Raw genomic sequence first — 17,529 nt, forward strand, 5'->3', positions numbered from 1 at the left:
AATCTCTGAACTGGAAACACTAATCTCCCTCACTAGCTTTAAGCACCAACTGTCAGAGCAGCTCACAGATTACTGCACCTGTACATAGCCCACCTATAATTTAGCCCAAACAACTACCTCTTTCCCTACTGTATATTTATTTTGCTCCTTTGCACCCCATTATTTCTATCTCTACTTTGCACATTCTTCCACTGCAAATCTACCAATCTAGTGTTTAACATGTTATATTGTATTTACTTCGCCACCATGGCCTTTTTTTGCCTTTACCTCCCTTATCTCCCCTCATTTGCTCACATTGTGTATAGACTTATTTTTCTACTGTATTATTGACTGTATGTTTGTTTTACTCCATGTGTAACTCTGTGTTGTTGTATGTGCCGAACTGCTTTGCTTTATCTTGGCCAGGTCGCAATTGTAAATGAGAACTTGTTCTCAACTTGCCTACCTGGTTAAATAAAGGTGTTCTCAACTAGCCTACCTGGTTAAATAAAGGTGTTCTCAACTAGCCTACCTGGTTAAATAAAGGTGTTCTCAACTAGCCTACCTGGTTAAATAAAGGTGTTCTCAACTGGCCTACCTGGTTAAATAAAGGTGTTCTCAACTAGCCTACCTGGTTAAATAAAGGTGTTCTCAACTAGCCTACCTGGTTAAATAAAGGTGTTCTCAACTGGCCTACCTGGTTAAATAAAGGTGTTCTCAACTGGCCTACCTGGTTAAATAAAGGTGTTCTCAACTAGCCCTACCTGGTTAAATAAAGGTGTTCTCAACTAGCCTACCTGGTTAAATAAAGGTGTTCTCAACTTGCCTACCTGGTTAAATAAAGGTGTTCTCAACTTGCCTACCTGGTTAAATAAAGGTGTTCTCAACTAGCCTACCTGGTTAAATAAAGGTGTTCTCAACTGGCCTACCTGGTTAAATAAAGGTGTTCTCAACTGGCCTACCTGGTTAAATAAAGGTGTTCTCAACTAGCCTACCTGGTTAAATAAAGGTGTTCTCAACTAGCCTACCTGGTTAAATAAAGGTGTTCTCAACTAGCCTACCTGGTTAAATAAAGGTGTTCTCAACTAGCCTACCTGGTTAAATAAAGGTGTTCTCAACTAGCCTACCTGGTTAAATAAAGGTGTTCTCAACTAGCCTACCTGGTTAAATAAAGGTGTTCTCAACTAGCCTACCTGGTTAAATAAAGGTGTTCTCAACTAGCCTACCTGGTTAAATAAAGGTGTTCTCAACTAGCCTACCTGGTTAAATAAAGGTGTTCTCAACTAGCCTACCTGGTTAAATAAAGGTGTTCTCAACTAGCCTACCTGGTTAAATAAAGGTGTTCTCAACTAGCCTACCTGGTTAAATAAAGGTGTTCTCAACTAGCCTACCTGGTTAAATAAAGGTGTTCTCAACTAGTCTACCTGGTTAAATAAAGGTGTTCTCAACTAGCCTACCTGGTTAAATAAAGGTGAAATAAAAAATAAAAAAAATAAAAAAATGTATATACTGAATTCTATGCCATCTTTTGCATCTTGCCGCTCGGTCAACTCTCATCCATATATTTATATAAATATTCTTATTCCATCCCTTTACTTAGATTTATGTGTATTAGGTAGTTGTTGTAGAAGTGTTATATTACTTGTTAGATATTACTGCATTGTCGGAACTAGAAGCACAAGCATTTCGCTACACTCGTATTAACATCTGCTAACCATGTGTATGTGACCAATGAAATGTGTTTTTGGGGGGTGATGAACGATGACCGAGCGGAATAGGCAAGATGCAATAGATGGTATAAAATACAGTATATACATATGAGATGAGTAATGTAAGATATGTAAACATTATTAAAGTGGCATTATTTTAAGTGACTAGTGATCCATTTATGAAAGTGGCCAATGATTTGAGTCTGTATGTTGGCAGCGCCTCTCTGTGTTAGTGGTGGCTGTTTAACAGTCTGATGGCCTTGAGATAGAAGCTGTTTTTCAGTCTCTCGGTCCCAGCTTTGATGCACCTGTACTGACCTCTCCTTCTGGATGATAGCGGGGTGAACAGGCAGTGGCTCAGGTGGTTGTTGTCCTTGATGATCTTTTTGGCATTCCTGTGAAATCGGGTGGTGTAGGAGTCCTGGAGGGCAGGTAGTTTGCCCCCGGTGATGTGTTGCGCAGACCTCACTACCCTCTGGAGAGCCTTACGGTTGAGAGGATCTGCAGAGAAGACAGGGAGAAACTCCCTAGATACAGGTGCGCCAGGCTTGTAGCGCCATATCCAAGAAGACTTGATGACTCCTTGCTGTCCCCAGTCCACCTGGCCATGCTGCTGCTCCAGTTTCAACTTCTACCTGACTGTGCTGCTGCTCCAGTTTCAACTGTTCTGCCTTATTATTATTCGACCATGCTGGTCATTTATGAACATTTGAACATCTTGGCCATGTTCTGTTATAATCTCCACCCGGCACAGCCAGAAGAGGACTGGCCACCCCACATAGCCTGGTTCCTCTCTAGGTTTCTTCCTAGGTATTGGCCTTTCTAGGGAGTTTTTCCTAGCCACCGTGCTTCTACACCTGCATTGCTTGCTGTTTGGGGTTTTAGTCTGGGTTTCTGTACAGCACTTTGAGATATCAGCTGATGTACGAAGGGCTATATAAATACATTTGATTTGATTTGATTTGAAGACTTGATAATGTAATCGCTGCCAAAGGTTCTTCAACAAAATACTGAGCATTATTTATTATTTATATTTCTAATAAAGTAGTAAAAAAACATCTCAAAGCTGTTTTTGCTTTGTCAATATGGGGTGTAGATTAATGAGTGTCAATATGGGGTGTAGATTAATGAGTGTCAATATGGGGTGTAGATTAATGAGTGTCAATATGGGGTGTAGATTAATGAGTGTCAATATGGGGTGTAGATTAATGAGTGTCAATATGGGGTGTAGATTAATGAGTGTCAATATGGGGTGTAGATTAATGAGTGTCAATATGGGGTGTAGATTAATGAGTGTCAATATGGGGTGTAGATTAATGATGGGGTGTAGATTAATGAGTGTCAACATGGGGTGTAGATTAATGAGTGTCAATATGGGGTGTAGATTAATGAGTGTCAATATGGGGTGTAGATTAATGAGTGTCAATATGGGGTGTAGATTAATGAGTGTCAATATGGGGTGTAGATTAATGAGTGTCAATATGGGGTGTAGATTAATGAGTGTCAATATGGGGTGTAGATTAATGATGGGGTGTAGATTAATGAGTGTCAATATGGGGTGTAGATTAATGATGGGGTGTAGATTAATGAGTGTCAACATGGGGTGTAGATTAATGATGGGGTGTAGATTAATGAGTGTCAATATGGGGTGTAGATTAATGATGGGGTGTAGATTAATGAGTGTCAATATGGGGTGTAGATTAATGAGTGTCAATATGGGGTGTAGATTAATGAGTGTCAATATGGGGTGTAGATTAATGAGTGTCAATATGGGGTGTAGATTAATGAGTGTCAATATGGGGTGTAGATTAATGAGTGTCAATATGGGGTGTAGATTAATGAGTGTCAATATGGGGTGTAGATTAATGATGGGGTGTAGATTAATGAGTGTCAATATGGGGTGTAGATTAATGATGGGGTGTAGATTAATGAGTGTCAATATGGGGTGTAGATTAATGATGGGGTGTAGATTAATGAGTGTCAATATGGGGTGTAGATTAATGATGGGGTGTAGATTAATGAGTGTCAATATGGGGTGTAGATTAATGATGGGGTGTAGATTAATGAGTGTCAATATGGGGTGTAGATTAATGATGGGGTGTAGATTAATGAGTGTCAATATGGGGTGTAGATTAATGATGGGGTGTAGATTAATGAGTGTCAATATGGGGTGTAGATTAATGATGGGGTGTAGATTAATGATGGAGTGTAGATTAATGATGGGGTGTAGATTAATGATGGGGTGTAGATTAATGATGGGGTGTAGATTAATGATGGGGTGTAGATTAATGATGGGGTGTAGATTACTGATGGGGTGTAGATTAATGATGGGAAAACGGTTTAGTCCATTATGGGGTATTGTGTGTAGATTAATGAGTGGGGAAAACGGTTTAGTCCATTTTAGAATACGGCTGTAATGTAGCAAAATGTTGAAAAAGTCAAGGGGTCAGATTTTTTTCTCCTCCGGTATTGTAGAGGTCCTGGATGGCATGGTTTACTACTTAAGGAAATCAATGTTTAGTTAACATTTAATCATTTGCTAGTCTACTAAAATATACAGTGTTTGTTCGTTTGTTTGTGGATAAATTTATTCAATAGTTATAATTTCCAATAAGGAACTATCCACTTTCATTAATTTTTAATCAACGCACTGTGAGATTAACTATAGGAAAATGTTGTTTTCCCATCTCTCCCCCTCCCGGCCCTCAGAAACGCACATCCCCGTAGACGGGGAAGCAACATTTAAATTAAAATCAGAGAGTTTAATCTAAGAAGTTAATCTGAAAACTATTTTATGGAGCTGCATTAATCTAAAGCTGTTTTTCATTTGTGCAAAACAAAAATATTTTTTGATGAAGTTTAACAGCAAAATACCTTTATTCATCTGTGCTGCTAGTATATTGTTGAATGATAGATGTCCATACAGTCTGTTAAAAACACTTTGGGTTGTAGAGCTGAGGAGTATGAAAACCAAACGTGTGCTGTAAATCGCTCTGGATAAGAGCGTCTGCTAAATGACTAGAATGTTAAATGAGAAAGAAGCCTCTCTGTCTGAGGGATTATTATTCAAGCTTCTTTGTCACTTAGACGTTACGGAGAGGAGTCACAAATTAGTGTCCCTACACAGATTTAGAGATTTACTCATAGTTTATTGGTTGTGTACACAGTTTTAGAGATCTACTCATAGTTTATTGGTTTGTGTACACAGATTTGGAGATTTACTAATAGTTTATTGGTTTGTGTACACAGTTTTAGAGATCTACTCATAGTTTATTGGTTTGTGTACACAGTTTTAGAGATCTACTCATAGTTTATTGGTTTGTGTACACAGATTTGCAGATGTTATCGCAGGTGCAGCAAAATGCTTGTGTTTTTAGCTACATCAATAGGATGGTAACGGGGTGAACCAATGAAAACCAATTATACTATACTAGTAATACAGAATTTTTTTATGAATTATATAGGAGGAGCCATGACTAGATACAGCATATAAAGTACCAGTCAAACGTTTGGACACACCTACTCATTCAAGGGTATTTCTTTATTTTGTAGAATAATAGTGAAGACATCAAAACTATGAAATAACACATATGGAATCAGGTAATAGTAAGAAAAAAAGTGTTAAACAAATCAAATTATATTTTATATTCTTCAAAGTAGCCACCCTTTGCCTTGATGACAGCTTTGCAAACTCTTGGCATTCTCTCAACCAGCTTCACCTGGATCAATTTTCCAACAATATTGAAGGAGTTCCCACACATGCAGTACGTGTTGGCTGCTTTTCCTTCATTCTGCAGTCCAACTCATCAAAAACCATCTCAATTGGTTTGAGGTCAGGGGATTGTGGAGGCCAGGTCATCTGATGCAGCACTCCATCACTCTCCATATTGGTCAAGTAGCCCTTACACAGCCTGGAGGTGTGTTGGATCATTGTCCTGTTGGAAAAACAAATTAAACTCCCACTAAGCGCAAACTATATGGGATGGTGTATCACTGCAGAATGCTGTGGGAACCATGCTGGTTAATTGTGCCTTGAATAAATAATAAAATCACTGACAGTGTCACCAGCAAAGCAACCCCACATCACCACACCTCCTCCTCCATGCTTCACAGTGGGAACTACACATGCATCCTTTCACCTACACCGTGGTTGGAACCAAAAATCTCAAACTTGGACTCATCAGACCAAAGGACAGATTTCCAACTGTCTAATGTCCATTGCTTCCAGTCTAATGTCCATTGCTTGTGTTTCCTGGCACAAGCATGTCTCTCCTTCTTATTGGTGTCCTTTAGTAGTGGTTTCTTTGCAGCAATTCGACGATGAAGGCCCGATTCACATAGTCTCTTCTGAACAGTTGATGTTGAGATGGGTCTGTTACTTGAACTCTGTGAAGCATTTATTTGGGCTGCAATTTCAGAGACATGACTAAGTAACTAAGTTCAGGACAGGGTACTGGGTGGAGGCTGGCTCGTGATGACTGTTTAACAGACAGATGGCCTGTAGATAGAAGCTGATTATCAGTCTCTCAGTCTCAGCTTTGATGCACCTGTATGGTCTCTGCCATCTGGGTGGTAGTGGGGTAATCCAGCCGTGACTCGAGTGGCTGAGGTCCTTGATGATCTTCTTGGCTTTCCTGTGACAGTGGGTGCTGTAGACGTTGTGGAGGGCAGGCAGTATGCCCCCCGGTGATGCGTTGGGCTGACCGCACCACCCTCTGAAGAGCGCTGCGGTTACAGGCGGTGCATTTGTCGTACCCGGCGATTATACAGCACCACAGGATGCTCTCAATTGTCAAATCAAATCAAATCAAATGTATTTATATAGCCCTTCGTACATCAGCTGATATCTCAAAGTGCTGTACAGAAACCCAGCCTAAAACCCCAAACAGCAAGCAATGCAGGTGTAGAAGCACGGTGGCTAGGAAAAACTCCCTAGAAAGGCCAAAACCTAGAAAGGCATCTATAAAAGTTTGTGAGGGTTTTAGGTGACATTTCAGGTTGTCAGTTGAACTTGAAACTTTTGATCCTCTCGACACGTAGAGATATTTCAGATAGGATGCATCCTTTTAGACACCCCCTTATATAGTGCTAGATTGGATGTAGATTGTTTGGTGAGATATTAACAGGCCAATTTACGTGAGCCTTTGCACTACCTGGCCCTGGCTAAAAGGATTCCACTATAGAGGGGATAGGGTGCCGTTAGGTACGCCAGATTAACGATCTGTTCTGACTTCCACAGAGGCTGAAGGAGCTGAAGCAGAGAGAGTTTGCCCGGAACGTGGCCTCTAAGACCAGGAAGGATGCGCGGAAACAGGAGAGAGCACTCCGGAGGATACATGAGCTGGCCGAACAACGCAGAGAGGTCCATTGGTGGGTACATACTGTATGTCCCAGAACATTCCAGGATATGATTCATCACAGATTATTGGTTGAAGTGTGATCTGTCACAGATAATGTATAGGAGGATACTGAGTCTTTCTGACGTTGTAGTCATAACATTTGAAATACCAGTTCTGATTTTAAACTGATTATAATGAAGTAATTTCAACCAGATTTGCCCACTGTGTGTGTATACCTTTTTATACACTGTATATCGTTTTGATGTAATGGGGAAATTCAGATGTCTAGGGATCAGTCCTTGCTTGAGATACATGAATCATGAGCATTGGTATCATTAAGTGAAATGGCCCATAACAATTGAGTTCCATGCACAAATGAATATGGACTTGCAAAATATTCATTCAAAATGTTATTTTTCTATATTTCAGCGCTCCAGGCAGTGGCCCCAAGTTCAAGTCCACTACGGTGGCAGTGGAGGGCAGTTTCAGAGACAGCTGTACCGATGGACCTTCAGAGGAGTCCAACAACTCCACAGTTCTGGAGACAGGAACCCACAACCACACCAGCACCGGCACTGGCCTGGCCACCAACAGCAAGACCCAGAAAACACTATACTGGCCTTACACGGGAAAGGCCAAGAAACAGACTTACAACAGGCACAAAATAGCATTCTCATTCTCCTTCCCAAAGAAAGCATCCATGAAGCTGAAATCTTCGGCCGCCGTGTTCTGTGACAACACAGAGGAGGGTTCCAAAGAATGTGTCAGAAGACAGAAGCTCAGAATGCCCCTTGTTGAGTTGAACATTCTGGACTCTCCTACTGCAGAGGAAAAGGGACTGGGTCATGGGACTGTGGAGGCTATTGACACTCAGCCTGGTGATCTCAGCCCAAACAGTGTTCGTTTTAGTGAGTGGAGCCAGAGGTCATCAGATGCACTAGCCAGGTCTGACATCCCAATGCGACCACAGTGCTCACATTTGTGTTCTGTGCTAGTTAACTCTGAGGATATGGCCAGACCTTATGTGTCCTCCATCTCCCAATTACCTGCATTCCCAGGCAACCCAGACACAGTACTAGATAGACTGAACTCTGAGGAAACTCAGAGAAACAGCCCAACAGAGGCCGAGCCGGAAACAAGCAAACTCCAACAAGATCATAAAATAGAGGAGAGTGTCTGTGGGGAAGAGGACTCCTCCATTAGCAGTTTCTCTTCTGAGGTCCTCTCCAGTTCTGATGGTCCAACTGAGAACGGCTCCTCCTCTCAATCATCTCAGTGTCCTGGGACTGCGAGAGAGGAACAGAAAGGAGAAGACATTACGGTGGTGGTGAAGACCCTGTCTTTCACCAAGCCCAGCCAGCCCTTCTTCTCTGTGCTCAGCAGAGATGGAAACACTGTTCTCCAGTGGCCTACAGAGATGTTGACCTTCACCAGGACAGAGCCCTGTCTCTCCTACAGCTGCAACCCCCTCCATTTTGACTTTAGGGCCTCACAGCAATGGCAGAGCAGGGCGAAGGTTAGTGTTGGTGACAGTCAGAGTAATTTATCTATGGCTTTGTGTATCAGCTCAACCTCTGTCTGCGCTGAGGAACCAACAAATGTTGACAACAAGCACAACAACAAGGCCTGCTCTGGCCCAAACCATCAGAGCCCTATCAGAGACGGCAGGGAGGCAGTGAAGAGGAAGGATTGTCTCATATGTGAGCACCACACGAGTGACACAGACACAGAAAGTTGCAGCTTGCGACTTAAGAGACACAGCAGTGGCGGATATAGTAGGCACTCAAAAGGCAGGACTCAATCTGAGAAAAGAGCAGCAGGTGGCGAGAAATGGAAATCCAGAGACAGGCGCCATTATAGGAGCCACAAGAAGAAGGGGAGGAGGAAGAGGAGGGGGATGAGAGGAGGCGGTGAGGAAGAAGAAGAGCACCACAGAGAGAGGGAGACGGATAGAGGGTTGGAGAGCAATACAGAGAAATGCAACAAATTTCAGAGACGGTCTGAGTGTTGGGAAGGACTTGATAGCCAATTTAGAGTCCCCACTTCACAGCAAGTGCAGCCATTAGAGAAGTCAAAGCAATCGGCTGAGGACAGCGGCTGCGCTGCTCCCTTTGCCCCGGAGGACAGGGAGACGGAGAGGGAGAGGGAGAGGGAGAGGGAGAGGGAGAGGGAGAGGGAGAGGGAGAGGGAGAGGGAGAGGGAGCGTGTGGTGGAGAGGGAGCGGGTTGTGGAGAGGGAGGAAGAGAGAAGAAGACAGGAAACAGCAGGCAGAGTAAACGGCTCAGCGGGCAGCCTCAGCCTCTCGGATGAAAAGGTGTTTGGGAAGAGCGTCAGGAGAGACCCGGTCCATCCATCAACAGAACAGAGAAACACTGCAGGGCATGGCTCAAAGAGCTCCCAGAGTCACAACGACACCCCTTGCCCTGAGAAACCTCCTGGGGTTGTTAGACAAAACCCAGGCAGAGTGATGACTGTCACGGCACCAGAGAGCTTAGTCACTGTTACCCAAAAACTAAGCATGGCCCTTTCACCCGAGAGGCTTGGTGAAGACTTGTGTGAGAGCAGGGCCCTGAAACGGAAAAGGACAGCATCTATGTCTCTGGCTGATAAGGAGCAGGGCCTTGACCTCCAGGGTCCATGCACTCAGTGTCAGCCAGCTGTAATGGTAGAGCCCAGTGGGCCAGTCCTATGTACCCAGTGTCAGTCAACTGTGGAAGAGTCCAATAGGCCAGATGGTTCAATGGGTGAGGAGGGGTCTGCTTGGTCTTGCTGTGTTTCTTGTGGTGGGGAGGGGAGACAGAGGAAGAGACAGAGAGGGTCCAGTTATACTCCTCACATCTCAGACCCTCCTGTAGGTCACAATGTTCTCATCTCAGACCCTCCTGTAGGTCACAATGTTCACATGGCAGAACCTCCTGTAGGTCACAATGTTCTCATCTCAGAACCTCCTGTAGGTCACAATGTTCTCATCTCAGACCCTCCTGTAGGTCACAATGATCACATCTCAGACCCTCCTGTAGGTCACAATGTTCACATGGCAAAACCTCCTCTGGATGTACTGTCTGTTGACAGATGTGAGCTGAACGTCCAGAGTGAGAATCTAGTGAATACAGCTGTGGAATATCTTGAGGTTAAAGGTCAACTTGCCAGCTGTAGTGCCTTGAGTCAGCCAGCTGTAGAGCACGACAGTAAGTCAATGGGAGGTTCTCCTCGGCTCCAGATTCAGAACAATGTTCCCAGCATGAAAGAAGAATGTTCCTTCTCTCCCTCTCAAACTGGACCTGTAAGAGATCCCCCAAATCCCCCAGAAATAATCGGTGTTACTAATGAAAACAAAAACAACACTGTTTGCCTCCCAAACTCTTCCACTGTTTCTCTCCCGATCATGGTACATCATATAGGAATGGGTAACATAGGACAAGATTGTATAACAAGGAAATCAGTGGCAGTGGCTGCCCAGGTCAGTCCACTGGGTGTGAGAGAGATCATCCCCCCGTCCATCCCACAGATGTTTCACAGACAGAAAACCAGTCAGCCCAGTCCCCAGAGCCACCCCACCCGCCAGGAGTGCCACAGCCCCCAGCATACCCAGATTCAGAGGTTTCATCCTGAGGTTAGGGTTCAGGACGAGAGAGGGTTCATGGAGAGCCTGAGACCTGGCGGTACTAACGTTACAGCTGGCCCCTACCACAATCACCGACCGCCATGTTTCCATCCGCAGTACCTGTCTGACGGCATGGAGAAACAGCACTGTCTCGTTCAGATACAGACCCACAGACACGTCCTCCACCACCATCAGCAACATCAGGTGTTCCCTGGAAAGATGAAGCAAGTTCTGTCTGGGTCTCCTGTCGCGGTGTCCACCTCCTGTCCTCCCATGCTCCATCCCGTCCACCTGTCTCCATCCCCCATGTCCCCCATGTCCCCCATGCCAACCAGGTCCATCACTATCCGACACACCATTCTCCATCACCAACATCACCACCGTGCAGCCTTCCTCCCTGCTCACCCCCAACCAACTCTCTTACCCCATGTTCTGCCTGTCCCAGTCAGCAGCCTGCCTATTGGGGCAGAAATGTGTCCCTCTGGCCCCTACCCACCTCCTTTTGTGACCTCACCACCACAACTCTCGGTAATGGCCCGGCCCAGTTTACACCACCACCCAATGGCGGTGACATTCCACGCCATGCCCCGTCCAGCCATGTTCCCCTCCATGCTGCAGCCACACCCACATCCCACTGTCATCCCTCTACAGCCCATGTTTTGATGACATCACATCCCACTGTCATCCGGGCTATAGTCCATGTTTTGATGACATCACATCCCACTGTCATCCGGGCTACAGTCCATGTTTTGATGACATCACATCCAACTGTCATCCGGGCTACAGCCCATGTTTTGATGACATCACATCCCACTGTCATCCGGGCTACAGTCCATCTTTTGATGACATCACATCCCACTGTCATCCCTCTACATCCCATGTTTTGATGACATCACATCCCACTGTCATCCGGGCTACAGTCCATGTTTTGATGACATCACATCCCACTGTCATCCGGCTACAGTCCATGTTTTGATGACATCACATCCCACCGTCATCCGTCTACAGTCCATGTTTTGATGACATCACATCCCACTGTCATCCGGCTACAGTCCATGTTTTGATGACTTCACATCCCACCGTCATCCGTCTACAGTCCATGTTTTGATGACATCACATCCCACTTTCATCTCATTGCTGGACATGTTTTGATGACATCATCATCTAACATGCCACTGCAGGAAGTATAGCTTTCAATCTTCTTTTTTGTTGTCTTACTTACAACTATTATTTCAAATGGGGGCGAAAGCAACAACAAACAAACAAAAAGTTACTGTCAATTTCATCTCGTACTTAAAGTAGTCTTTTCTTCACGTAACATCCCGAAACCTGCTTTAACAATGGAAAGGCTTCTGTAGTAGCCTATTCAGAGTGATAAGTGATTTTCATTCATACAATATTATCCAGAAATATTTCCTTTAGAGTGACAATCAAGCATAACTACAGAATTAGAATGTGTGCAATACTAAAAAACCAGTTTGAAGCAGATTAATTATTAGAGTGTCCTCTAGACTGTATTTTTTTTTCTAGTGAAGTGCTTCAATAGTCTACCTTTAAGGGCATTACACGCAATACTAGTTCAATTAAACATGAACATAAGCACAGTCCGTTTTTTAGTGCAAACGGTACGTGTGGAAGAGTTTCACTCTACGTTTATTTTGTTTCCTAAAGTATGACAATTCATTCACAGAACACTCTATTGTACAGCATTCCCTCCGTAGTTTCAGACACAGCCCCCCCCCCCCCCTCCCCAAAAGTAAAGTATGCATTGAAAGAATGGGTCTGAGCTGTGGCTGTCCTTATATGGACACGGTACGGCTACATATGTAATGAGATTTTTATAGATTAGATAAAAAAAAAAAATGTCAGTGTCTTTGTAATGACATAGCCCTGATTGATTCTGTACCTAAATCTGCTTACCAAGTGGTCGCAAATGCTTCCCCATAGGCCTTCTCCATGTAATTGTAATACAGTAGATGATGAAAACTGTTCTACCGTTCTGCAACTAATTCAACTTGATTTAAAAAAATCAAATTTAAAAAAAATGTTGTACATTGGTTGTAAATTAGCCATATTTATAATTCACTTGCAGGATTTATTGTAAGATATAATTCTGATTTTTATAGTGCAAGTTACCCCTTTATGTATTATCATCATTATTTAGATACAACTGTGTTTTTACTTACGTTTTGTCAACAGAATGATGTTGAGGTAAAAATAAATAATAAAATGTACAAAAGATTTAATAAAAATAAAAAATATTCCTCTTTCTCGATTCTCCTTTTTTTGTTTCAGATGTGTCTTTTAATTCACCACTCTGCAGTATAATGAATACAACATCCGTGTTAAGTTGACTTGCTGATAACATGCAGTCGAAGAGAAAGGTATTAAACAGCGTAGTTGTTTGTGGAGATTGTAAGACAAAGAGGAAATGCAATGTGGAGGGAGATTTGTCTTGGAGATAAAGCGCTGTTGAATATTTCATCTAAAAGAGTTCCTGAGAGAGATTACAACAGCAACAACATAAAATATGATGGCGGATAATGTGGTGTAAATTTAGTCAGTCTATTTTACAATGAGATGCATTAAATCTCCTGCAAGCAAGGCTTTGTCAAACACCCCACATGCTGTTTCACTGCTACAAATGACCTTCAGAGGTCTAGAGCTGTCACTAAAATGGTCGCTGTCACCTCCAGGCTTCTACAGTGGTTTCCATTATTATTGGTTCTTTTGGGAAACACCATTAGGTTTTGCAGCAGAAAATATCCTTCTGGGATCCACACAAAAACACCACAAGTGACAAAACACTCATGCACTGATACACAATAACAGACACACGAATGTAAAATGCACTGATACACAAACAATAGAATAATGGTGTGTGTGTGTGTGTCTGTGTGTGTAGATAGTGTGTCATAGAGTGTGTTAGAGTGTCTGTGTGTGTAGATAGTATGATAGAGTGTGATAGTGTGATATAGTGTGTCATAGAGTGTCTGTGTATGATAGAGCGTGATAGTGTGTGATAGAGTGTGATAGAGTGTGATAGTGTGTGATAGTGTGTGATAGAGTGTGATAGAGTGTGATAGTGTGTGATAGTGTGTGATAGAGTGTGATAGAGTGTGATAGTGTGTGATAGAGTGTCTGTGTGTAGATATAGTGTGATAGTGTGTCTGTGTGAAGATATAGTGTGAGAGTGTCTGTGTGTAGATATAGTGTGATAGAGTGTGATATAGTGTGATAGTGTGTGATAGTGTGTGATAGAGTGTGATAGTGTGTGATAGAGTGTCTGTGTGTAGATATAGTGTGATAGTGTGTGATAGAGTGTGATAGTGTGTGATAGAGTGTCTGTGTGTAGATATAGTGTGATAGTGTGTGATAGAGTGTGATAGTGTGTGATAGATTATCTGTGTGTAAATATAGTGTGTTAGAGTGTGTGTGATTTCACAGCCCCTATTGGGCAATGAGATGTTGTTTAACAAACAAGCACAACAAGTAACAAAACACCGAGATGCGGTTTAATAAAAAACGTAATAAAAAAAAAAAAACGTGTTATTTTTATTGAATGATTTAACGGGGTAATCTTCAGTTCAACCAATAATAAAGCTGACATCCCACCACTGATTTGGCTGGGGACATAACCCCTTTCAAATTCATAGACAGAGCTACAGATACAAGGGACTGACCTTGTGCAGTTGCAGTTCTACCTATGTGTTGAGACGACACAATGTTTTGTTGTCGATTACATTGTTTATAAACCACTTTTAAATGTATTATTTTGAACGAGGCAAATCAGTTAAGAACAAATTCTTATTTACAACGACGGCCTACCCCCGGCCACACCCGGACTCCCAATCACAGCTGGATGTGATACAGCCTGGATTCGAACCAGGGACTGTAGTGACTCCTCTTGCTTAGACCGCTGTCGCCACTCGGACAGGTGAAGCAAAGCAAGCTATTCTTTCGGGTTCTGATGGGGTACGACAGTTGAACTCAGCTCATATTCATAATTCATATTTTCTTCAAGAATCCGTGGGTATATATACAGTGGGGAGAACAAGTATTTGATACACTGCCGATTTTGCAGGTTTTCCTACTTACAAAGCATGTATCAAATACATGCAATGAAATGCAAATTAATTACTTAAAAAATCATACAATGTGATTTTCTGGATTTTTGTTTTAGATTCCGTCTCTCACAGTTGAAGTGTACCTATGATAAAAAATTACAGGCCTCTACATGCTTTGTAAGTAGGAAAACCTGCAAAATTGGCAGTGTATCAAATACTTGTTCTCCCCACTGTATATACATATATAATTAATTTAAAAGTTAAATGGATGTAGCGGGTTAAGTCGCTTTAAAGGGTATAGTCAGGTTAAGTCAAAGTAATGCGCTATCACAAAGTTTACAGGGGGAATAACAGGCACCTCGTGGGGTTTGTGTTACATGGCAGATGTCCAGGCACTCCACGTTGCGTCGTGCTGAAGAACAGACCTTAGCCGTGGTATATTGGCCATATATCTCAAACCCCCGAGGTGCCTTATTGCTATCATAAACAGGTTTTTACCAACTATAATTAGAGCAGCAAAACAAAATGTTTTGTCATACCTGTTATATATGGTCTGATATACCACGGATGTCAGCCAATCAAATCAAAATCAAATGCATTCATGAAGCCATTCTTACATCAGCTGATATCTCAAAGTGCTGTACAATAACCCTAATGTATCAAGGAATCAATCAAATGTATTTATAAAGCCCTTCATACATCAGCTGATGTCTCAAAGTGCTGTACAGAAACCCAGCCTAAAACCCCAAACAGCAAGCAATGCAGGTGTAGAAGCACGTTGGCTAGGAAAAACTACCTAAAAAGGCAAAAACCTAGGAAGAAACCTAGAGAGGAACCAGGCTACGAGGCGTGGCCAGTCCTCTTCTGGCTGTGCCGGGTAGAGATTTTAACAGAACATTGCTAAGATGTTCAAATGTTCATAGATGACCAGCAGGGTCAAATAATAATAATCACAGTGGTTGTCGATGGTGCAACAGATCAGCACCTCAGGAGTAAATGTAAGTTGGCTTTTCATAGCCGATCATTCAGAGTATCTCTATCTCTACCAATCAGAATGTAGGGCTCGAACCACCCAGTTTATAAAGTAGTTCATACCATGGCATGGTCGAATACTTGTTTCTGATTGGCTTGAAGGGCATTCCAGAGTGTGCATTATTTGCACTATAATTGTAACGATCGTCTGTGGTGGACGAAGGTGAGGACCAAAGCGCAGCGTGGTAAGGGTTCATATTTTTAATACAATACCTGAACACTGAACAAAACAACAAACGACAATTGAAGAGTCCCGTAAGGTGAATGAAAAAAACACTAACCAGGAAATAATCACCTACAAAACACAGGTGGGAAAAGGCTACCTAAGTATGATTCTCAATCAGAGACAACGAACGACACCTGCCTCTGATTGAGAACCATACCAGGCCAAACACAGGTGGGAAAATGCTACCTAAGTATGATTCTCAATCAGAGACAACGAACGACACCTGCCTCTGATTGAGAACCATACCAGGCCAAACACAGGTGGGAAAAGGCTACCTAAGTATGATTCTCAATCAGAGACAACGAATGACACCTGCCTCTGATTGAGAACCATACCAGGCCAAACACAGGTGGGAAAAGGCTACCTAAGTATGATTCTCAATCAGAGACAACGAATGACACCTGCCTCTGATTGAGAACCATACCAGGCCAAACACAGGTGGGAAAAGGCTACCTAAGTATGATTCACAATCAGAGACAACGAACGACACCTGCCTCTGATTGAGAACCATACCAGGCCAAACACAAAAAACACAACATAGAAACAAGAACATAGACAACCCACCCTAACTCACGCCCTGACCAAACTGAAACAAAGACATAACAAAGGAACTAAGGTCAGAACGTGACAATAATGCACAGTATTTTTGCACGGTAGAATTCAATGACTATAGTCCATGCTTACGTGTTCGATGTTTAAGCTGCTTTTGAAAGCAAAAGTCTAAATGAAAACGTTATTAGTATTGTTGAATTAAATATTCCTAATTTCAAGCTAGGACTGATGGTTTGGTGAGCTAAACTACCAAGTATGTTTGTGTGGACACAACAGCAACTCCTGTACTGAAGCTATATAGTAAAATTGCTAGCTATTTCAGTGGATGTTTAACACATTTCTAGAGGCAAATGTGCTAAAGTATAGCCATGGTATAAAAAGGATATATCAATAATTAGTTATGGAGACGCCTTCCATGCCCGTTCAGGATTTTCCATAGAACGCATAGCCCCTCTTTAATTATTGGTTACTTAGTTTCACAAAGGGATTCTTTTCAGTTGTACCACAGTCCATAGTTTGACCGCTGTGATGACAGCTTACTGCCACAGATGCATTAGAGTGTGGATGATTGTGGAGCTAAAACGATGACTTTCCTCAGACATATCAGTGGCAATTTGCTGCCATGCTTCCCTTTTCGCTACGATGCAGCAGAGGATGGCTAAGCCTTAGCCATCTCTCAGTGAGAGGGGAGGGTTTTGATTCACACCTAGCTAACCCAGCTAGCTAATCTCTCTCTCCCTTTCTCTCACCCTCCCTACCTCACTCCATCCCTCCCCAGCTAACAATTATAGAGAGAGAGAATGGTTTCTTTTTGTGTTTAAAAAAATAAAGTTTTACCTGTTTAAGTGTCCAGTTTTCAATTAGGGGAACATTCTTTTTTAACAAAAACCTTGTAAGAATCCTCTTAGCATCTTTTGATATTCCATTTTGGAGAACAGAACATAGTGGTTAACATGTTCTCAGAATATATATATTAATGTTCTAGACGTGTTCTATACATGTTTCATGAGACGGGACAAAA

At 42.6% G+C, this 17,529-nt stretch overlaps 1 protein-coding gene across 1 annotated transcript in view; it reads left to right on the plus strand.

The window, feature by feature from the left end:
• Positions 1–12,896, plus strand: part of LOC109881045 (zinc finger protein 804A) — a 176,519-nt gene extending 163,623 nt beyond the window's left edge. The window contains exons 3-4 of the mRNA XM_031806052.1: positions 6,928–7,058; positions 7,457–12,896. Of these exons, the coding sequence (XP_031661912.1) occupies positions 6,928–7,058; positions 7,457–11,294 (3,969 nt within the window). The 3' untranslated portion in view covers positions 11,295–12,896. The remainder of the gene's footprint in view (positions 1–6,927; positions 7,059–7,456) is intronic.
• The last annotated feature ends 4,633 nt before the right edge of the window (positions 12,897–17,529 follow it).

The sequence above is a fragment of the Oncorhynchus kisutch genome, linkage group LG26 (genome assembly GCF_002021735.2).
Source record: "Oncorhynchus kisutch isolate 150728-3 linkage group LG26, Okis_V2, whole genome shotgun sequence".
Taxonomy (NCBI): domain Eukaryota; kingdom Metazoa; phylum Chordata; class Actinopteri; order Salmoniformes; family Salmonidae; genus Oncorhynchus; species Oncorhynchus kisutch.